This window comes from Physeter macrocephalus, chromosome 8, assembly GCF_002837175.3.
Source record: "Physeter macrocephalus isolate SW-GA chromosome 8, ASM283717v5, whole genome shotgun sequence".
NCBI classification, from domain to species: Eukaryota; Metazoa; Chordata; class Mammalia; order Artiodactyla; family Physeteridae; genus Physeter; species Physeter macrocephalus.
Window position 1 is genome coordinate 38,189,744 of NC_041221.1, and position 23,912 is coordinate 38,213,655.

The 23,912-nt window shown below is 33.8% G+C and overlaps 1 protein-coding gene across 4 annotated transcripts in view; it reads right to left on the bottom strand.

Moving 5' to 3' along the window:
• Positions 1-454: 454 nt before the first annotated feature.
• CDH9 (cadherin 9) overlaps positions 455-23,912 on the bottom strand; it is an 85,097-nt gene continuing 61,639 nt past the window's right edge. For 2 of the 4 annotated variants that reach the window (XM_024121706.1, XM_007112763.1), the window contains 5 exons: positions 10,130-10,266; positions 9,510-9,631; positions 5,348-5,465; positions 5,018-5,269; positions 455-942 (listed from right to left, as the gene is read on the bottom strand). In XM_024121706.1, the coding sequence (XP_023977474.1) occupies positions 455-942; positions 5,018-5,269; positions 5,348-5,465; positions 9,510-9,631; positions 10,130-10,266 (1,117 nt within the window). Of the gene's footprint in view, positions 943-5,017; positions 5,270-5,347; positions 5,466-9,064; positions 9,086-9,509; positions 9,632-10,129; positions 10,267-23,912 lie in introns of all 4 variants that reach the window. The other 2 variants (XM_024121696.1, XM_024121699.1) reach the window with 2 other exon arrangements.

A 23,912-nucleotide genomic window follows, 5' to 3' on the forward strand; every position in this document is an offset into this window, starting at 1 on the left:
TCAACTAAATAAATATGGCAGTAATAGTCATTCCTATTTCTTTAGAGATATATTTTTCCATATTAATTTACAAAGCAGTTGCACAATGTTTCATTTAATAGTAAAGGTGACTGTAAGTCAGTTAAGAAAACATTATTTATAAAGTTCTTATATCTAAGCAAAGGCACAAAAAGCCTTTTATGTACTTTTTATTGGTTATTGATGTGATATACTTTCCTTCAGAGATTGTTAGTCAAAGAGGGTGAACTGGTTATTATTACTTTTTAAAATCTATGTCATTCGTGTTCATTCACAGAAACTTACTGATTAAGCAGACTCTTACTAAGACAACACCTAAGTATTGTTTGTAATTTTGATTTTTTAAAAATTTTCCTCCAAGGAAGAGAATGCAGGCCACTCCATCTAGTAACAAAGAGAGTACTTCCACTGTTGTCCATGAAGTCATACCATACTCTTAATCTCGGTCACTGTCATCACCCCCATACATATCAGCAAGTTTTTTAAAACGAGGTCCCCAGTCGCTGAGGTAACCGTAATCTTGGTTACAGTCTACTGTGGGAGATTCCAAAGAACTGAGTGAATCTGCTATGGAATCATTCCCTTCATAGGCATATGTTGCCAGTGAATCATAAGGAGGTGCACTTGGGTCTGAGTCATTTTCTTTTAATCTTCGATGGATAAAATCTTGCACATCAATATTTTCCCACAGAGGTACAGTCCTCCTTATCTGAAAAATTGTTTCAGGCATTACATCCCTTCTAAATTTACTATCTTCTCTTGCTTCTGGATTCCTTAATGTGCCAATGTCAAAAGCTTGGGTATCTTCTTCCCCGCCGCCTTCATCGTTGTAGGTCACAATGTTGTCCCGGACATCGTCTTTTGAAATTATCAAAGGTTCCTTTTTTCTTTGCCTCTTCAGTGCAGCAAACAGCACAACTAAAACTATTAACAAAAAAAAACAAAAACAAATACAACAACAACAAGAAGAAAAAACCAAAGAGAGAAAATTGTGAGATTCCATGATTCGGGTTTAAATTAATATAGCGCACTTTTGTATTTGTGACCTTGGTGTGGTGTAAGTAGTGTTAAGTTCATTTGGATATAAAGAGTAACTATCCTACACAAATACAGGATGATTTGGGCCAGTGACTGGATGTACTATATTGATAAAGAAACAGATATTACAGTGCCATTTATTTACTTTCAAAACTCAATCTCCTGTGGGGCTCTGGCATTGAAAATCTTTAATTATGGTGAATGCATTTAGCCAACTGTAAGTATGTAATACCTCATTCTTCCCCAATGCATGTTTGTTTCAAAATACTAAAATTCTAAAGCTACAGTCATTATTATCCCAAGAGAAATTCAGTACCAATTTAATATTAAGGACTCAAGGGAATATAGGCAAAGTATTGCTCACATATATGCATATGTCATGTGTATATGTATGTATAATATATGTTATGGGTATATATATCATACATATGTACACACACACACATATATATATGCTACTAATCTCATTATTCCCATATGTCACATCTATTTAGTTAATTTCTGTCATTGACCTGGTTTTGAAAGCCTGCTTAAAATCTGAAATATAACTCTTTATAAGCTACAATATAAAATTAAAACTCAAACTCATCCTTACCTCGTTCTCATCTTACAGATATTACCTTGTTTCTGAGGACTTCCTTGATATATAGTTGCATTCAAACTTTGGGGCTGAAATGTTAATTGTGCTCCCTGTATATGCTGTATTATTATTTACATGCTTATGTTATCAAGTTAACTATGAACTTCCCCACATATGACATACTTCCTTATTTCTTGTTATACTACTGGAATTTAAATTTTTATGCATATATTTGACAATGAACATTTGAAAGATAAATACATTTTGAAATTAAAAACTACGTTTTAAAACATAAGAAAGATCACATGATTTCCAACAAACTATGTTTCCATAGAAAATGAACCAAGTACATAATTTTATACATAAGAAAGTTAAGAATTAAATAAAGAATATTTTCCAAAAGCATACTTATACATTGCTGGGGAGAAACAAAAACCAGGTTTTCCTTACTTTATGGAAGTTAAATATTTTGTCAATACTACTGATGTCTTACTGAAAAATAAGAGCATGTTGCCTCAGAAACCTACCATTCATTTTCTTAGTCTTTGTTTTGAGATTACACAAACTCATTTCCATTGAGACTGCACTTCACCATGGCCCTTGAGGCCCCTGTAACTACACTTAAGGCCCATACAATGCTATTGTCATATTGGCCAATACACTTTCCTTAGCTCTTACTAATTGGTAAGAAGAAAACAAAAGATTCATTAGAAGTATCTTCACTAACCTCCACAGATCAGGCTTTGCGTGCTGAGCTATATTCAGAATCATGTTGAAGACATTTTAAAAAACTTTTCATTAATAATGAAACATATCTATACTCTCTTCTGTTAAAGGATGATCATAAATTAAGTCCAACATAGACCTGAAATCCACAAATCTAGTGAATTATGCAGTAGAAAAACAGGGTTCTTTCTAAGTTTAATACTGAATGAATTAATTTATAAATTCTCTATGCATAGAAGAACAACCATATAGTCAAATAGTTTTAAGGGTTTCTCTTTTTTTTTTTTTTAAGGGTTTCTTAACTAATATAATGTTTGCGAACTTTCACAAATGGTCCTCAGAATCTGCTCTGAGGGTTTTCTGCTTTGTCAGGCCAAAATTATCTGCTTCTTTTTCCTCGACTGAGGTTTTTAATCTGGGGTATGTGAACGGAATTCAAAGAGACTAAGGTAAGGAGTAGAAAAAAATGCTATATTCTGTAATATAGAAAGTTATATTTTCACTATAACTTGAATTTAACATTTTTTTCTATTATGGATATCAGCATAAACTGTAGTGATAGTAACAGTATGTGTGACTTTTGAACCAATAGAAATCACAGATACTTCATATTGTATTATAGTTAGGATGTATTACAAATAATCATTAGACTTGTTCTAGAACAAAGCACATATGACAATAATTAAACACATTTGCTTTTTTGTTTTTTGTTTAATTTGGATAAATGTATTTCCTTTTGTGTTACATGTCTTATTTTTATAAATTTAAATTTATTATTCTAAATAGGTCCATAGCTTCATCTTCACTGTGAAAGGTGTCCAAGGAACCAAAAAGATTAAAAAGCCCTGCCCTAGGTTTTAACCCGCTACTTTGCCTTGTAACATGGATATAAACTATGAATTACATTTCTTCAAACTGTAGCAGGATAGGTCTAAAATATTATTGTCCATGCTATATCACCATTTTGCAAAAAGCAGACTCTTCTAACTTCAGAGATATAGTAACTATGCCCAGCCATTAGTATAAAGATGTGAAATAACAGCAAGTATGCTTAAAGAACTTTTATAATGAAACCTTATGAGTTAGAACCCATTTTAACTAAAATAAGAGAAAATCATTCCACATTTAGGCAATAAATTGAGAAGGTAAAATACAAGAATTGTGTGCCTTCTATATTTCCCAGGGCAGAAAGATGGCAGACTTTTCAGAATAAAAGATGCCTTCTAGGATTTCTGCATAGGGAAAAATATTATCCAATTTAGTTGGATAATGTTATAATATCTAAACCTATTTTTTGGGGTGGATTATGTTCCCTCTTGTATGCATGCATGTCTTTATGTGTTAGTATGTGTTATATTAATACTGAAATTAAAAAATCAAATTTGAAATATACATATTTCCATATTGTCCTAAATTAGGAAAGTAGAACTATTTGAGCAAATAAAGCAATATTATATCAGTAGCACTTAGCTAAAAGCGTAAGCCAACATTTAATTTCCATGAGGATACAAAAGTATTTTATGGAGGAGTTGAACTTTCTAGCAGCAGGTGGAGATGTGGACTGCTGCTGCTGCTGCTGGTAGTAGTGTGTTACGTTCTAAGCCATCCTACAAAAATGTTTTTCTAAATAGTTGGATCATCATAACTGAGACAAATGTTTTCCCCTCACTTTGATCAGTTCCCCACTGAAGTCCTGCAAGAATATCTGGCCAAAGGGATTTTATCCAGATAGCCTGAGAGGATTTGCAGTGAAAAGGAGCCAGCACATACGAGCATTGGGACATAAATTTGGCTAGCTCTCCTGCCCTGAGCATTCATTTTGGATGAATATTTGATGGAAACAAGTTTTGGGGGAATGTGTTACAGTGGAACAACTGTTTAATTGAATTAAATCATTGTCCTGTTAGGGCATGCTCAAAGAAAGCATTTGCACTTGGAAGCATGACTTTATTTAGAAAATATTGCTGGAGTAGGTATGACCACATTGCCGTAGTGATATCTTAAGAAATGAACTTAAAGTTTAATTTGGTGTGTTGTGCCTACATTTAACAAATTTCATGGAAAAAAAAAGTTTATCTTACGGTGACGAGTTAAATGCACTGGCCAATTCCATTTATGATATATATAACTTAGTATTTGTTAGGAATATTATTTGTAAAGTAGTCTTTGTTTTGAGGATAATGCTTAGAAAGGTGGATTCTGAAATAGAATAATCTGGGTTTTAATGCTAGTTAAAACACTTTCTGAAAGGGTGACTCTGTGTAAGTTATCTAACCTTTCTGTAGAAGAATAAAAGTATTTACCTTATAGAGTTGATATGAAAATTAAATCAATTATTAAATGAAATGTCCTTAGAAATGGGACGATCTTAGTTAACACTAAACACTATAAATATAAAACATATTTTAAAATATACGTATATATCACTAGCTATTACATCCTTGTTTTCGGTCTCCTTAAAGCTAGAACTATCCACAGTCAAAAACTCAATTGTTTTTCAATTGGAAGAACAATTTTAATAGCAAGTTAAAATTTTCAGCCTTTAGCTCTAAAGAAGAGTGCTTTTCAGTGTGCAATCACTGGGTAATGAGGGAGAGAATTCCTTGAGTTGAATGAGCATATCTCAGGGGCATATCTTTCAGGGGCATAGTTTACCAAGTAGTATGACGACACAGAGAAGGATAGCGATGAGAGCTCCCGTGCTCAGGCCAGCAGAGAGGACCAAGGCCTCGGCATTGCAGGACTGCATGTTACCTTGATTATCACAGGCACACACACGAATGGTGAGTGTGCCAGTGCTGCTTTGGATTGGATAATCATTGTCAAAGATTAAAATTGGCAGCAGGTACGTGCTCATTTTGTTGCGGCTATACCCATCTTTTCGAGTCATGATTCCTGCTGTATTATCTGAAAAAACAAAAAGACCAGTTTTAAAATTTCGCCTCTTAAGGTTTCATAATATTTGTCTTCAAAAATGTTCTGTACCTTTATTATCTACAATGGTGAAGTTTGGATTGAGGGGAAATTCTGGCACTGGTTCAAAGAAGAATTTGTGCCCTCGGGGAGGATCATCTTTGTCCATGACACTGACAGTCTGAATCAACTAAAACCAAAGAAAAATTAATTAAATAGAGCACACAAAGCAACTCTTGTTATTACAAGACATTTTAAATCAGTGTTTGAGCTTTAAATATATCACTGAAATTAAATACTGAAATTAAACAAAAAATTCCATTTTCAGAAAATTTTGCCAAGATTTTTTTTGTAGTTCTGTCTAATGTAACTTATTTAATGAAGAATGAAAAATGCCCATCAAGTATCAGTTTGCAGAGCACCTCTATGGATCATTATCTGATTCCTGGCCACTATAGTATCCAAGAAAAGAAAAGAAAAATTTGATCACGCCAATCTTTTGTCTTTTAACATTGTTAATATATACTACCAGCCCATTTTATTATGAATTGGTTACCAGTATGTTGCCTCCACGAGATAATGATTGTTTCAAAGGACGTAACAGATGTTGTGTTTTTTTAAAAAAACAAAAGTGCTTAGCACAACCACTCCTAGAGATTAAGGAAACTATAAATATAGTTTTGGGAATATGAGCAATATTCCATATAATACCAGAAAGGAGAAGATTTTAAAGCTGTGGGGTACCATAATTACAATCATATTGCATACTTTATTCAAACGTGCAGGCTCAGCGGCCATGGCTCACGGGCCCAGCCGCTCCGCGGCATGTGGGATCTTCCCGGACCGGGGCACGAACCCGCGTCCCCCGCATTGGCAGGCGGACTCTCAACCACTGCACCACCAGGGAAGCCCTGCTCTTCTTTTTAATGGTTATTTGCAAAATTTAGAAGAATATACAAATAAATGCCTCTAAAGTTTTGTAAAATCATTGCTGAACTTGAGAAATTATAGCACCTTTCAGCTGTGCTCCCTGTAGGTCAGAGGTGTACCATAGTGTGAAGATGGAGCAGCAAATGACAGGTTGGGCAGAAAAATTCCATTGAGCATTTTATTGTGGATAAAACACAAAGCTACACATCAGGGTGCCTGTTTTCCAGTCCTGGGTCTGCCATCTGTGTGATTTGTATTTACAGTCATTTAATTACCATTACTTTCAAACTTCTCTTCTACAAAAACAAATAGTGGCACCACTTCCAGGTATAATAGTCCAACATTCTGTGATGAAGAATTATTAGAATTTCACAGTAGTTTAATGTATTCATTGTTTTGGTTATTGTGTACCTTCTCTGGCCATACCAACCTGCATACTCACTAGTTAATACTTTTTCCTCTTTGATATTAACTATAATTTTGTTCATTTTATTGAAAGAGACATATGTAACCTTATGTTTCTTTATACAATACTTCTAAAAGTGCATAATTATTAATATAAACTTGATATGATTTTTCTTACAAGATTGGCGCATGACATAGAAAAATTGATATAAGATCTAATATTCTTGCTCAAACTTCTGTTCCAGAATAGCAATAATGTAACTAATATTTAGTAATATTTTAATCATAATCATCATTGATCCTTTCATTGTATGACTCTGAGTTCTTGAAATGATTAGATGAGCCATTGTTTAAACATATTTTAAGAGAGAATATATCAGTAGCTTGACATCTATATTATGTTTTATTTTTAACCTTGTTAATTTTAAAAGGAAAATTGTTTTCCACCGATTATATGAACAATGACATAGACATGTTAATAGCGGTAGTATATATTAAAATAATTTTAATTAGTTAATATCAATTATACTTTATCATTATCAAATATTAATCTTGTAAAATATAAATAACTCACATGAAACAATAAAAACATACTAATAGATAAATAAGTAAAGAATATCTACGGGCTATTATCAGTTGACTTGTCTCCCTTCAAATTATATGTTTAAGACCTAATCCCCAGTACCTGTGTTGTGACTTTATTTGGAATAGGCTCTTTGCAGGTGTAATCAAGTTAAGATGAGGTCATACCGAATTAGTGTGGACCCTAATCCAGTGAATGGAGTTCTCACAAAAAGAGGGAAATATGGAGACAAATAGAGATACAGAAATAATATCATATAACAATGGAGACAGAGATTGGAGTAATTTGGGTCCACAAACCAAGGAACGCTAAGAATCACCAGCAAACACAGAGGCTAGGAAGTGGCAAGGAAGGATCCTCCCCTAAAGCCTTCTGAGAGAGCATGAACCTGCTGACACATTGATTCTGGACTTCTAGCCTCCAGAACTATGTCAAAGAATACATTTATGTTGTTTCAAGCTATCTAGTTTGTGTAAATTTGTCATGGTAGCTTTGGGAAACTAACATAGCTATAAAATGATCAGCCTGAATAATTTTGGAGGAATTCATGTTAAAATTATTATGAGATTTTACATATTGCTAGATAGTATTTAAAATCTAGTGTTGCCCAATAAATGAGCAATTATCCACATTTGGTGGAAGTTATTACTAGGTATATAACATATTCTGAGCACTATTTGGAACATTTGGTGGAAGTTATTACTAGGTATATAACATATTCTCAGCACTATTTGGAAGTACTGATGAGTATTTATAGATAAAATTTATTTCTTCTTTGAGGATTTAATCAAAGAAAAATGATTCCAGGTAGTATACAGCTATACATGTATTATAATGCTCACTGTAGTGCTGTCTGCTAGAGTAACATTTTGTTGGTAAACCAAATTTCCATTAATAAATGGGTAGTTGAATAAGCTAACTAATGTGTAGCTATGCTCTGAAAAGCAGCAAATTAAAATCATTCATTGAACTGAGAATATGTCCATTACTTGTTACGAAGTGGAAAAAGGAAAACAATTTTTAATCCAATTAACTGTATAATGATTCTTTGCTGGTGAAAAGAAAATAAAAACTTCATTTGTATTTCTGTGTATGTAAGTGGAATGTGGTATGTACCTCTCTCTTAGTCTGCTTGAGCTGCCATAACAAAACACCATATACTGAATGGCTTAAATAGCAGAAATTTATTTTCTCATAATTCTGGAGGTTGGAAGTCCGAGATCAGGGTATCAGCATAGTGGGCTTCTAGTGAGAGGTCTCTTCCTGGCTTTCAGACAGCTGCCTTCTTGCTACATCTTCACATGGCCTTTCCTTTGATCATGTGTATGACAATAGAGGGTGATCTCTCTGGCGTCTCTTCTTTAACGGACACTAATACTGTCAGATCAGAGCCCCACTTTATGACCTCATTTAACCTTGATTCCTTCCTTAGAGACCCCATCTTCAGATGATACAGCCACACTGGGGGATAGGGCTTCAACATATGAATTTTGAGGGGGCAGAAATATTCAGTTCATTATAATGTCTACTGGAATAGAAGAAAGACTATATTTCACTTTATTTTCTATATTAAAAGGACATGATAGAATTATATATGATTCTTACCATCTACCTACTCTTTCCTCAAGGAACTATCTAAATAACTCATTAAAATTTCTTTCAATAACATTTATGCAGTTTGTATTTGTAAAATACAGTATTTGTATTTGTAAAATACTGTATTAGTGTAAAAAATGAACATATTCTGCATTTTCTTTAAATTACTTTAGAGATACCTGAAATATTACTTTATATGAGGACTTTGTAACTCTCGTACACTTTTTTATCTCACTAATAAAAAAATCACAAACAAAATATAACTTGTCTCAAACCAAAATATCCTGATTGAGCAACTCAAAGTAGCAAAATGTAATCTACAAGACAATTATTATGATTTCCTTTATATTAACACAGCAATTTTATTTTCATACTTCATGTTTTATTTAATAATGTATGTTCATTCTATTCGTGATTATAGCTCAGTATCAGTATGATTATGAATCCAGGTAGGAAATTTTTATATATGTGATAGTCATTATGTACCTAGTCTGTAAATTAAAGCATATATTATAATTTTTCCTATTATATTATGGATTATAAAATATTTTAAAAATCATCTTTTTAAGATTATTGTGATTTTTTTTTGGTAAGGAGAGATAAACAAGTGACAAGGAAGGCTGACAATAGTTTGCATGAAAAAAAAATGTGCAAGTAAATTAATGCAGTGTCATCTGCCTTTGTGAAGAGAAAATATTTTTTAAGTTTATAATAACTTACCTGCCCAGGTTTTGCATTTTCACAGACAAATGTTTCATAGTATGTGGCAAATTCTGGAGCATGGTCATTTATATCTAGAATTCTGATGAAAACAGGAATGCGGCTACTTTGTTTTGAGTTATCTGCAATGAGAACATGTGCAAGATTTCAGTCTCATTTACAGAGTAGTAGTGATATTGTTTGCCCCATTTGTAACTTAGCAACAGATCATTTCTGGGGTGTTCACTTCTTGATTGAATTGCTGATGGATATCTCAGCTTTCTTACACGGTTCAGATGAAGAGCATGATAGAAAGAGGAGAATATAATTGAGAGTGAGTATTATTTGTAAGAGATAATTTTCTTAGACTGATTAATTATTTTTGTGAGGTTAGATTATATTTTTATCCTACAGTAAGATGTAAAAGAAAATCAAGTTTAAAATAAAATGAATATTTGATAATAATTAAAATAATTTAAAAATCCAACCCACTCTAAATCATTTCTCTCAGCTCTTGCTGAGAGAATTCATTCAGCAAGAGTGGAAATTCATTCCACTCAAGTAAAAGAGTCTACTTAATGCTATTATTTTACTACTTTGGTGTAAAACAGTGTGTTCAGGTGGATGTATTTCCAACTTACTTATCTCTGTGGCTGTAATGGTGATGTTATGCCAAGGGGTTGACTCCCGGTCAAGAGGCTTCAAAGTGAAAATAGAACCATTTTCTGAGTGAATACTGAAAATCCGATCCATATCCGAATGCCGATCAACAGAGTATCTAGCAGAAAAGAGACTCATAATTCCAGGCACTGTTTTAAAATTATTAATTCATCTACCTTTTCTTAAAGTTATAGGCAGTTCACACGATGGTCTGATAAATATGACAAGTAAAATACCGATAATTTTCTTGAATTTTTATTTAATGTAATTGTCATTTAGATAATTTGATGTAGTTGGCTGTTTTCATTATTACTATTGTATGATTATGTGTACTTCAGAGTCCTTAGTTATACTCATGAATCCTTGTGGCAGCTTTTAAGTGAGTTTTTAATTGTCACTTGATTAATTTATCCTATCATAGACCTGTTGCAGTGCTTGAGATGTATTAAAGTCATATTAAAGTTGATAGAGTCAATTGCATTGGATAAATTGAAATTATGTTGAAAATAACACATAAAAACATGTGTCCACAGAGTCCTTATAAGTGAATATGCAGAGGCTGTTGTAAAATACATGGCTCTTGAATGGTTCTCTATTCAAAGATCATTTCAGCTGAATCAAAGGTCTTCCTCCAGTCTCTCCCTTTAGCCTTTTCCAAATAAAAACTGAAATGACAAAGCACCACAGATGTACTAGCTACCATTTTTGCATGTTTGAGATTTCTGCTGCTGAGTGTTTAATTGAGCCATGTAGGAATCTAAGTGTGTCTCAAACATTAAGTTCATATGAATCACATGGGGATCTTGGAAAAAACGAGATTCTGATTCAGTAAGTCTAGTGTGGGAAATGTTATTCTGCATTTCTAAAAAACTCTTAGGTGAATCCCATGTTGTAAAGTCCATAGATAGGTCTTCGTATAGCAAGGTTAAGACCATGGGATAAACTGGTTAGAATAAGGACAGCCAAAGGCGCAACAATGACAGAGAACTAACAGACTAATCAGCATCTGGTGGCATCCTCATTTTTCTAGGTCTCTATTAAAGACACTTAGCAAATGAACTCCCTTTTAATCTGGTGAATTAGGGAATTAACAACTCCCATTATAAATCCGTAATATATCCACTATCAGGCACTGACTTTGACAAAAAATAGACATTTAGGTTTCTAAACATTGTGAAACATTGGCAATTTTAAAAATATTGGATAAAAATACATTTATCTAAATTCGGTGATTTCTTTGGGTTATTTTAATAAAGAACATGTGACTTAGTCCATTTTTTTTTTTTATTTTATTTTTTTTGTGGTATGCGGGCCTCCCTCTGCTGTGGTCTCTCCCGTTGCGGAGCACAGGCTCCGGACGCGCAGGCCCAGCCGCTCCGCGGCACGTGGGATCCTCCCAGACCGGGGCGCGAACCCGGTTCCCCTGCATCGGCAGGCGGACGCGCAACCACTGCGCCACCAGGGAAGCCCAGTCCATTATTATAAGGACTGTGCTTAACTTAAGGGATCCATTGGTAAACTCAGATTTCAAAAATTTTAACAATATAGTATATGATGTGCTTACCTAATTTACTTTCTGCTAAATTTTGTAAAATTATTGTTTCAAACTCACAAATACTGCTTCAAAGTGAGTATTTGGGCATGTGGAAAATATACATATTATATGTATATATATTAGATTTCATGGCAAAGATAAAATAGCTAAAATCTTGGCATAGTTGGTCTCAGATTCCCAAAATATGAAACCAGGACAGTCACCTTGTTATCCTTTGGAAGTGTTGTGCAGTGTACTATAGAGCTACATGGAAATGGTAGTATTTCCTTATTTTTGCAATAATTATGATTGTAATTTTTCTACATGGTTGCTATAAAAAGAATTTGGGGATTTTTTTTTTTAAAAACTCATGTGACATATGGTCGCTGCCCAAGAGTAACTATCCTTCTGGGGTGGGAAATCCTAAGTAAATAGAGAAAAATTTTAAACCTAAATGTAAAAATAATTATATAAAAATTCATAGTAGTGTATATATTTCCTAGAAGCAAAAGTTATGTTGAGTTTATCTAAGCATTCATTGTCAGACAAGGATCTGAGATAGTACTTATTCTTTTAAAATACTCATTAATGTACTAAGATCAAGAATAAAAGTCATATGAAATTTTCTCTTTTTAATTTTTATTGCTTAAAAAGTGCTAAGACAAAAGATAATAGTGTTTCCTATGTCTAGGTTTCAGTCCTCCTACAATTTAGTTCCTAATGTGGCCTGAGAAACATTGGAACATTTAAACATTAAACATTGGAACATTTAAAAAATGTTTTTTATTCCTAAAGTACTTACACCAAATTCTGCTTATGAATACAAATAATCCTAAAAGGAACACAAAGAAAGAAAATAAAGGACATAACCACGTAACCACATCTATGTGTTGAATGAATCTCAATTCATAATATTCACCTGTATATATTTACCTCCATTGTTGGAAAGGTCAGTAGTTAACCATTATCTGTGTATCGCTGAATAGATCTTGGATTCCTTCCTATCACTTGCATCAAAGATCAGAAGTAAAATAAAAATCGATTTTTACCCATTGCTACATGCCCTAGAGATTAGCATGGAGATTTCTATGATTGAGGAATAGTTAACAATTCTAACATTATACAAATCTAGCTTTGACTCACTTTGAGCTTATGTGGGATCAAAATAGGTCTTTGTTTCTGGCTGCCCTACTCTTAGGTTCAACCTTGAAAAGCACTGTTTTCAAGTTAAGAATTCATGAAGGAGAGTCACTTTGATGATTTATAAATAGTTCACTTTAACATTAACACTGCAGACTTTCAGATCTGTATTTATAAATTTGCCCCACTGCAAATGACGTCTTGCAGTTTTTCAAAGCCCAGAGATAATTTTCATTTATTTAGCAGCCAATGCTCTACTTTCAACACAGGATAGGATGTTCTGGTTTACCTATTAATAATAAGTACACTGGATTACAACAAATGACCAAAAAGAGGCTGATAAACACATAACGCGAGACAAAACTGTCTCTATGTCCCAGCAGATGGCTTATTAAAACAATGCTTTATTGATCTCATTATATTGAATTTAGAACAGTAAGTTTTTAAAAAGATCATTGGCATAATTTTTTGAATGAATACCTTTTGCAGAAACAGGAGCCAATCACATAGCAAAAATAACAAGGTAAAAAGATTACAAGTGAGCTGACACTTGGAAGCTGAACTCTGGTTCTAGTTTGTTTGTTTGTTTTTTAAGCTCTACTATTAAGAATCAAACACATAGCAGATCCCTATATTTTCACCTACTACAAAAAAACATGTAAACTAAATTACACCAGAACAAATCAGTAATATGTAGGAATACATCAAAGATAGTGTTCCTTTTCCTTTCCTGAATTCCAGGTACATCTTCCACTAAGTCAATATAATTAGGATATGAGTTTGCTCATTCCTTTCCAGCTACTGCTTTCCAGAAATGTGTTTTCTAGCTACAAACTGTGAAACCTTCCTTGAGAATGGCTATACTGCTTGAACAAATAGTTCAAACTTTATTTTTTTCCAAATATTGTTGACATGATTTTTAAATTACTATTATTTTACTCTCTGTAATAAAATCAAGCAGATATTAAAGAAGTACTGTTATATATGAAGGCACTTATTCCAGTTTTTGGTGGAATCATGTACATTTTATGGTGACATAACTAAATTTCTCACCAGCAGGTTTGTTTTGTGTTTACTTCTCTATTTGACTGCGGTAGAACTGATTTCTTCTAAAATTCGTTGAACCTTTAAATATGTTGAGCATAAAATTGGTGTGAAATGAGACAACATGTTCTTTCAGAACCTGTAAAGCTATAATCAACCCTATAACTTAGGAAATCCATGATTACTAATGAGGTGAAGCGGAGCTGACAACAGTTGCTAATTGTAACCATAATCTTATGTTGCAAGTGGCAGATGTATTTCAGAAAATATGTTTGATGAACAGATTTACTGGTGGGTGAGAATTACTTCCCAAAGTTTCCCTGGAAAATGTTCCATCATGTTTATCATAGCCTATTTCTGCTCTGGGGGTCAGTCATCCTTCTAAATGCTATCAGAGCAAACGAAAGAGTTAAATATTATAATGTTGTCTCTTTGTTGAATTATTGCTGGGTTTTCACACTATAATTGAATATCTAAAGCTTTTTTTGCATACATTTTTATGCTAACAGGAATCAGCCTAATGTTATATTTTCAGGCATGGCCTTATATTTTGTCAGACTTGACAGTATAGTTTTAGGAACATAATTTCAGATTCATTTGTTCTCCAAATATTTTTCTTCCCTTTGTCATAATTCTTGAGATTTTACAGGTAAAACTACTGCTCACTGTTTTTTCAAGACTTGAGTACCCTATAAATAGTAAATATTTCTGGAAGAGCTATGGACTTAAAATGGTATCAGCCACTTTTATATACTATAAAGCAAGGTTGCAAGTTTTACTGTCAGTCTCTGATCAAGAAATTTTTCTCCTAAAATTGTATCATGAGGAAATTATCAGATATATATCTCCAAACAATCTAAATTTTCATCAGTGATGCATTACCTACATGATAGTGTATTATCTATACAATAGAAGTTTATCAAGAACTGTAATGACATTAGCAAATATTCACAATTAGTAAAATACATAAACCCATATATATTATATAAGCTCTACTTAATTAAAAAATAGGAGAATGATAAACTGTTTAAAAGATGAAATACTTGGGGCTTCCCTGGTGGCGCAGTGGTTGAGAGTCCACCTGCCGATGCAGGGGACGTGGGTTCGTGCCCCGGTCTGGGGGGATCCCACATGCCGCGGAGTGGCTGGGCCCGTGAGCCATGGCTGCTGAGCATGCACGTTCGGAGCCTGTGCTCCACAACGGGAGAGGCCACAGCAGTGAGAGGCCCGCGTACCGAAAAAAAAAAAAAAAATGATGAAATACTTGATGGAAGTAGAATAAATAGCACTGGAGTATCTACTGAGGGGAGAATTATAGATGTCTTATTTGCTACAAAGTTACCTATGCAATCCATTTTTTCTAAAATGAATGGCTACAATTATATTATCAAAAACATGTTCAAAATAATATTTTGAATGTCCTCTTCAAATATAAAATGACAGGGGCTGGATTTACCACACACACACACACACACACCCTGCCAAAACCCACTAAAATCCACATAAAATATATGCAACAATTATTTTTGGAGCATTAGATACCAGGAGACAGAGAGGGTATTCCTGAGAAAAGAGGAAGAAATGATGTGATCCTCAAAACTGGCTCCTGCCTGGGAGGGTTTCTAAACAATAATGCAGGAAGTGGGAGCCCAGATGGAGCCTGTCAATCGCTTGAATTCAGGAGATAATGCTGAAAGTCCAGGGAGACCAAGGTGGGTAGAATTTGCTGGGCAGAGGACTTCATAGGATAGAGCTTCACAGAGAGAGAGCCACAGAAATATGAAGAGGATCCTGCTCAACTCTTCAGCAAGGGCTAAAAGGTTTAAGCTGTTTCAAGTAACTTAGCCACACATCTGAACACAGCTCAATAGTATTTATAGAAATGCAAAGCTATCACACAGTTAACACAGCATAAACACAATATTTGTCATGCAATCAAAAATCACAGGTAAGCAAAAATGGGAACTGTGACTGCAAAGAAAAATCTGTCAATTGAAACTAACCCAGAAATGACAGTTGACAGAATTAGCTGACAGTGATATTTAAAAGGTTATTTAAAATGCATTCTGTATATTTAACTAGAGCAAAGGTTAAGGAAATAATATATATATAGATAGATAGATAAATAGATATAGATATGTGTCTTTCATAGAACTTCTAGAGGAGAAACTACAGTCTGTGAGTTGAAAATTATACTCTGATGGAATTAAAGCAGGTTAGATATTGCAGGAAAAAAAATAGTAAACTTGTAAATGAAGATGAATGGGAAATACTTAAAATGATTAAGGTGGGGGGATTAAAAAACAGAGCACCAGTGAGCTGTGTTGCACTTTCAAGACACCTAACATAATTAAAATTAAATGATCTGAAAGAGAGGAGGGTAGGGTAAAATTATTGAAGAAACAGTGGTTGAAAAGTTTTCCAAGTTTGAGAAAAGTCATAAACTCACAGATCCAAGAAGCTTAATAAACTTCAAGTACAAAATATATGAAGCATGTTATAGAAAATCACATCGTAATCAAATTGCTTAAAACCAGTGACAAAATTTAAATGCATCCTAAGGAACAACTAAGTTACAAAGAGAAAAATAAACATAAAGGCAGTGAAAAATCTTTACTATAGAGCTAGGAAAAAAAAAAAAAACTACCCTCAATCTAAAATCCTATACCCACCCAGCAAAAAAAAAAAAAAAAAAAGTGATAACACAAAAAAAGGAAATAGAAAGGAATGCAAAATAAAATACCGTATTAATCCAAAGAAAGCAGAAAATAAGAAAGGTGAAACAAAGAAAAGATTGTGCAATAAGAAAATAGCAAGATGATAAATTAAACTTAATAGTAGTCTTAACTTAATCAGTAGTCACATTAAATATACATGGTCTAAACATCACAATTAAAAGGAATAGAATGTTACATTGTGCAGTAAAGCAAAACACAGCTATATGATTCTATAAGGAACATATTTTAAATACAAAAGCAGAAATAGACTAACAGCATCATACTTAATAATGAAAAACTAATTTCTTCATATGACGAGAAGGAAGGAAAGGACTTCTGTTCTTTTCACTTCTATTTAGCATTGTCCTGGAGGTTCTTGCCAGTGCAGTAAAGCAACAAAAAATATAAAATATGTTCTTGATATGTAGACATAAAACCACAAAACATGGCTGAAAAAACCCTCCATGAGTGGAGAAATGCACATTGTATATGGATTAATATATTCAATATCATTGTTATCAGTTCTGCCTACATTGATCAATGGACTCAACACAATCCCAATGAAAATTTCAGGAGGCTCTTTTATAGCACTTGATATATGAAAATGTAAAGGGCCTAGAATTACCAAGCAACTTCAGGTAGAAAAAAGAAGTTAAATGATGAATACTACCTAATTTAAAGACTTTTTTTTATAAAGCTGTACAACAGTGTGCCATTTTTGTAAACATAGATAAATATATAATTGGAATAGAAGAGAGAGTCCAGAGTTAGTTTCATACTTATATAAACAATTGAGTTTTGACAAATGTACAAAGTTTATTCAGTGAAAAGTATAGTCTTTTCAACCAATGGTGCAGGAAACATTGCATTTCCAATGTAAACATCCATATACAAAAAAGAAAAAAAAACTTTGATGCATAACTCACACCATATAAAAATTAACTTAAAATGAATTATAGATATAAATATGACTAAAAGCAATAAATCTCCTACATGAAAAAAAATAGAATGAGAATTTTGAGATTAGGCAGTTGCTTCCTATATAAGACACTAAAAGCTTCATCCATAAATTTAAAAGTTAATAAACTGGATTTTATTAAAATTGAGAATTTTTGCTTTTTGAAAGTCACTTTAAGGGAATGGATACACAATCCACTGACTTGGGGAGAATATATTTACAAATCATATATCTGATAAAGGACTTGTATCCAATGTGTGTGTGTGTGTGTGTGTGTGTGTGTGTGTGTGTGTATGTATGTGTGTGTGTGTGTCTTCAAATCCATAACAAAGATATAACCCAGTAAAATTTAGGCAAATTTTGAATAAACACCTCATCAAAAAACATATATTGGTGACATATAAACATATGAAAAAAATGCTCAACATCATTAGCCATAAAGGTAATGGAGATATTAATATACATCTATTAGAACGGCTAAAATTAAAATAGTTGACAGTACCAAGCATTGGTGAGGATGTAGAGAAATTGGAACCATCACACATGCTGATAAGAATGTAAAATTGTATAACCACTTTAAAAGTTAAACATATAACCACCACATGTTCCAATCATAATTCTCCTAGATATTTACTCTAGAAAAGTGAACGCATGTAACTATACAAATACTGATACACAAATATCTGTAGGTGTACTTATATACAAATGTGTATAAATGTATTATAATATCCAAGTATTTGAAACAACTCAAAATATCAATGAATAAGTGAACAGGTAAGCAAATTGTGGTATTTCCAAACTTTGGAATACTATTAAGCAATTAGAAAATTAAACTATTAATGCACACAACGATATGGAAAACCTCAAGATAGTTATGCTAAATGACAGAAGTTGGACAGAAGAGAATAAATACTGTATGATTTCATTTGTATAAAGTCAAGAAAATCCAATCAGATTTAATCTGTATTGCCATAAAGTAGTTCAGTGTTTGCCTGGGAACAGGGTTTTGTTCCAGGATGTTTGGGAGGGAAGTATTACAAAGGGGAATTAGGAAACTTTGGGGGAAGGTTTTGGGGATATTTTAATAGGTGTACTAATATGCTCCACCCACAAGTGGGCTGGCACTTGCCCTGGGGCCAGCCTCATCAACCAGTGGGCAGGCACAAGCCCCAGGACCCCCTGGGCCCCATCCCTACCCCCCAGAAGGCTGGCACCAACTCTGGGGCCCCTGGTCCATGAAACCAGAGACTCCAAGACCCAGCTCTGCCACTAGTGCCCAGAACTAGCCACAGTACCCAACATCACCCACTCGTGGGCAGACACCAGTTCAGGGATCCTCTGGGACCTGGCCCTGTCCAACAACAGGCTGACATGAAATTCAGGACCCCTGGCCCCACAATCACCACGGTCACCAACTCTGCCCCCCTGTGGGCCAGTAATAGCCCTCGGATATCTGGGGCCCCAGAGCCGGCTACCATGTCACCGTGTCCCTTGAGACCCAGCAGCCTTCAGCCTCTACACAAGGCAGGGCCTGGTAACCAACTAGACCTGTGGCCAGCCACTCCTTCCAGACCATTGCAATACTCAATCTGCCTCAACAGAAGAACCATGCAGGCCACATGAGGGCACCCGTAGAGGATATAGCTCTGGTGACCAGAGGGGAGTGCACTGCTGGGGCACATGGGACATCTACTACAAAAGGTCACTTCCAGGGTCAGGAAATGTAACCAACCTACCAAATACATAGAAATAAAAACAGCAAATTAGACAAAATGAGGTGACAGACCAATACGTTCCAAATGAAGGAACAAGATAATACCCCACAAGCAGGAGTCAGTGAAGTGGAGAGAAGCAATCAACACAATAAACAGTTCAAGGTAATGATCATAAAAATGTTCAAAGAACTTGGGAGAAGATTGGATGAATAAAGTGACAAGTTAGAAGATTTTAACAAAGTTAAGAAAATATAAAGAAGAACCAAAATACATGAAGAATACAATAACTGAAATAAAAAATAGACCAGAATGAATCAACAAATTAGATGATACAGAAGAACAGATCAGCAAGCTAGAGGAAGACAGAGTGGTGGAAATCACTGAAGCTGAACAGCAAAAAGAAAACAAAAAATAAAAATAAAGGAGGACAACCTAAGAGACCTCTAGTACAACATTAAGCATACTAAGATTCACATTTTGGGGTCCAGAAGGAGGAGAGAAAGGGGCAGAGAACATATTTGAAGACATTATAGCAGAAAACTTCCCTAACCTGAGAAAGGAAACAGGCATTCAGGCCAAGAAGCAGAGTCCAAAACAAGATCAACCCTAAGAGGACCACACCAAGATATATTGTAACTAAATTACAAAAATTAAAGGGAGAATATTAAAAGCAGCAAGGGAAAAGCCACAAATTATGTACAAGGGAATTCCCATAAGGCTATCAGTCAACTTTTCAGCAGTTACTGCACAGGCCAGAAGGGAGTGACACAGTATATTTAAGGCAATGAAAAGGGAAAAACCTACAAGCAATAATACTCTCCTGGGCAAGGTTTCATTCAGATTTGATGGAGATATCAAAAGTTTTACAGACAAGCCAAAACTAGAGTTCAGCACCACCAAACCAAATTTAAAGAAAAAGGATTTCTCTGAGTAAAAAAGAAAAGCAGAACTAGAAATAGAAAATTACAAAAGGAAAATCTCATTTGTAAAGACAAGTATACAGTAAAGGTGGTAAATCAACGATGTATGAAGCTAGTAGGAAGGTTAAAAGACCAAAGTAGTAAAATCATCTATATATGCAATAAATAACTAAAGGATATACAAAACAAAAAGATGTAAAATATGTCAAAACAGTAAATGTGGAGTGGGGCTGGGGAGTAAAAATGCAGGGTTGTTAAAATCTGTTTGAGTTTGAGATCTGAAACTTAAAATAATCATATGTATATGGATGGCTATATATAAACCTCATGGTAACAACAACCTCATAGTAACTCTCAACAAACAAAAGTTCAGGACCAGATGCCTTCACAGATGAATTCTACCAAACATTTATAGAAGAGTTAATACCTATCCTTCTCAAATTATTCGAAACATTTAAAGAAGAATGAATAATTCTGAATTCATACCAAGAGGCCAGCATCATCCTGATACCACTCAAACATCTATAGCAGATACATACATGCAAATGAGAAAGGAATCCAAGCAAAACACTAAAGGCAGCCATCAAATCAAAAGGGAGAGAGAAAAAGAAGAAAGGAACAAAAAAGAACTATAAAACTACCCCTAAACAATTAACAAAATGGCAATAGGTACTTACCTATCAACAATTACTTTAAATGGACTAAGTGAAAAAAACATAATGACTCAAAACCTTTGGGATACAGCAAAAACAGGTCTAAGAGTGAAGTTTATAGCAAGAAAAGCCTATCTCAGGAAACAAGAAAAACCTCAAAGAAACAACCTAACTTTACATCTAAAAGAACTAGGAAAAGAAGAAAAAATCCAAAGTTAGTAGAAGGAAAGCAGTTATAAAGATAAGAGCAGAAATAAATGAAATAGAGACCAAAAAAAAAAAAAAAAAACCCAAAAAACACAATAGGAAAGATCAATAAAACTAGGAGCTGGTTCTTGGTAAAGATAAACAAAATTGATAAACTTTTATCCAGACTCATTAAGAAGAAAGAGAGAAGGCCCAAATTAACAGAATCAGAAATGAAAAAAGAGAAGTTACAACCTACACCACAGAAATACAAAGGATCATAAGAGATTACTATGAACAATTATACACCAAGAAAATGGACAACCTAGAAGAAATGGACAAATTCTTAGAAATGTGCCACCTCCCAAGATTGAACCAGGAAGAAATAGAAAATTATTATTTTATTACCAGTAATAAAATTGAATCAGTAACTTAAAAAAAAAATACCAACAAACAAAAATCCAGGACCAGATACTTTCCAAGATGAATGCTACCAAACATTTATAGAAGAGTTAACACTAATCCCTCAAACTATATTCCAGAAAGTTAAAAAGGAATGAATGCTTCCAAGCTCATACTAAGAGGTCAGCATCATCCTGATACTAAAACCAGATGAAGATAACACAAAAATATGATAAGCCTATACCACTGATGAACATAGATGCAAGAATCCATAACAAAATGTTGGCAAAATGAATTCAACAATACATTAAAAGGTTCATACCCCATGATCAAATGGGGTTTATCCCAGGGAAGAAAGGATGGTTCAATATTTGCAAATCAATGTGATATACCACATTGACAAATTGAAGAATAAAAATCATATGATCTTTCAATAGATGCAGAAAAAGCTTTTGACAAAATTCAACATTCATTTATATAAGATAAAAACTCTCCACAAAGTGGGTATAGATGGAATATACCTCAACATAATAAAGGCCATATATTACAAGCCCACAGCTAAAATCATACTCAGTGTTTACAAGCTTAAAGAGTTTCTCTAAAATCAGTAACAAGACCTGGATACACACTTTCACCACTTTTATTCAACATAGTTTTGGAAGTCCTAGCCACAGCAGTCAGACAAGAAAAAGAAAAGGCATCCAATTTAGAAAAGAAGAATAAAAACTGTCACTGTTTTCAGATGACATGATACTAAGAAAATCCTAAAGATGTTACCAAAAACATACTAGAACTCATCAATAATTTGGTAAAGTTGGAAGATAGAAAATTATTGATAATATACAGAAATCTGTTGTATTTCTAGACACTAAAAATGAACTATCAGAAAGAGAAATTAAGAAAACAATACCATTTACAATCACATCAAAAAGAATAAAATACATAGGAATAAATCTAACTAAAGAGGTTAAGGACCTGTACTTGCTAAACTATGCAACACTGATGAGAGAAATTGAAGAATACACAAACAGATGAAAAGATATACCATGTTCATGGATTATAAGAATCAGTTTTGTGTATTATGTATATAAAATATCCACATTCCCTAAGGCAACCTACAGAATCAGTGCAATCTCTATCAAAATACCAAAGTCATTTCTCACAGAACTAGAACAAATAATTCTAAAATTTGTATGAAACACAAAAGACCCTGAATAGCCAAAACAATCTTGAGAAAGAAGAACGAAGCCGGAGGTATCATGAGCTCTGATTTCAAACTATACTATAAAGCTACAGTAATCAAAACAGTATGGTACTCATACAAAAACAGACACATAAATCATTGGAACAGAATAGAGAGCCCGGAAGTGAGCCTGCACTTACATGGGCAATTAATCTACCACAAAGGAGGCAAGAATATACAATGGAGGAAAGACAGTCTCTTCAATGAGTGGTTGTGGGAAAACTGGACAGATACATGTAGGAGAATCAAACTGCACTACTTTTTCACACCATGCATAAAAATAAATTCAAAATGGATTAAAGACTTAAGTGCAAGAACTGCACCCATAAAAGTTCTAAAAGAAACCATGGGCAATAAGCTCTTTGACATTGGTCTTAGTAATATTTTTTGGATATATCTACTCAGGCAAGGGAAACAAAAGCCAAAATAAATAACTGGGACTTAATCAAACTAAAAAGTTTTTGCCCAGTGAAAGAAACAATCAACAAAATGAAATGGCTGCCTACTGGATGGGAGAAGATATTTTCAAATGATAGATCCTATAAGTGGTTAATAGCCAAAATAGATCCAATAAGTGGTTAATAGCCAAAATATACAAAAACCAAACAACCTGTTTAAAAAATGGGCAGAGGTTCTGAATAGACGTGTTTTCAAAAACATATAGATGATGAACAGGCACTTGAAAAGATGCTCAACATCACTCATCATCAGAGAAATGCAAATCAAAACCACAATGAGATATCACCTCGCAACTGTCATAATGCTATTACCAAAAGACAAACAACAAAGGTTGACAGGATGTGCACAAAAGGGAACCCTCATGCACTGTTGGTGGGAATATAAATTGGTGCAGCCGATATGGAAAATAGTATGGAGATTCATCAAAACTATTAAAACCAAACTACCCTATGATCCAGCAATTCCGCCTGGGTATTTATCCAAAGAAAAAGAAAACACTCATTAGAAAAGATATATGCACCCCTACGTTTATTGCAGCATTATTTACAATATCCAAGATATGGAAGCAACCTAAGTGCCCAGTGATAAATGAATGGATAAAGAAGATGTGGTATATATGCATATATACACAATGGAATATTACTTAGCCATCAAAAGAATGAAATTATGCCATTTGTGACAGCATGGATGGATCTAGAGTAAATAAAATAAGTCAGACAGAGAAAGACACATACTGTATGATTTCGCTTGTACATGAAATCTAAAAAGAAAAACAAATGATCAGACATAAAAC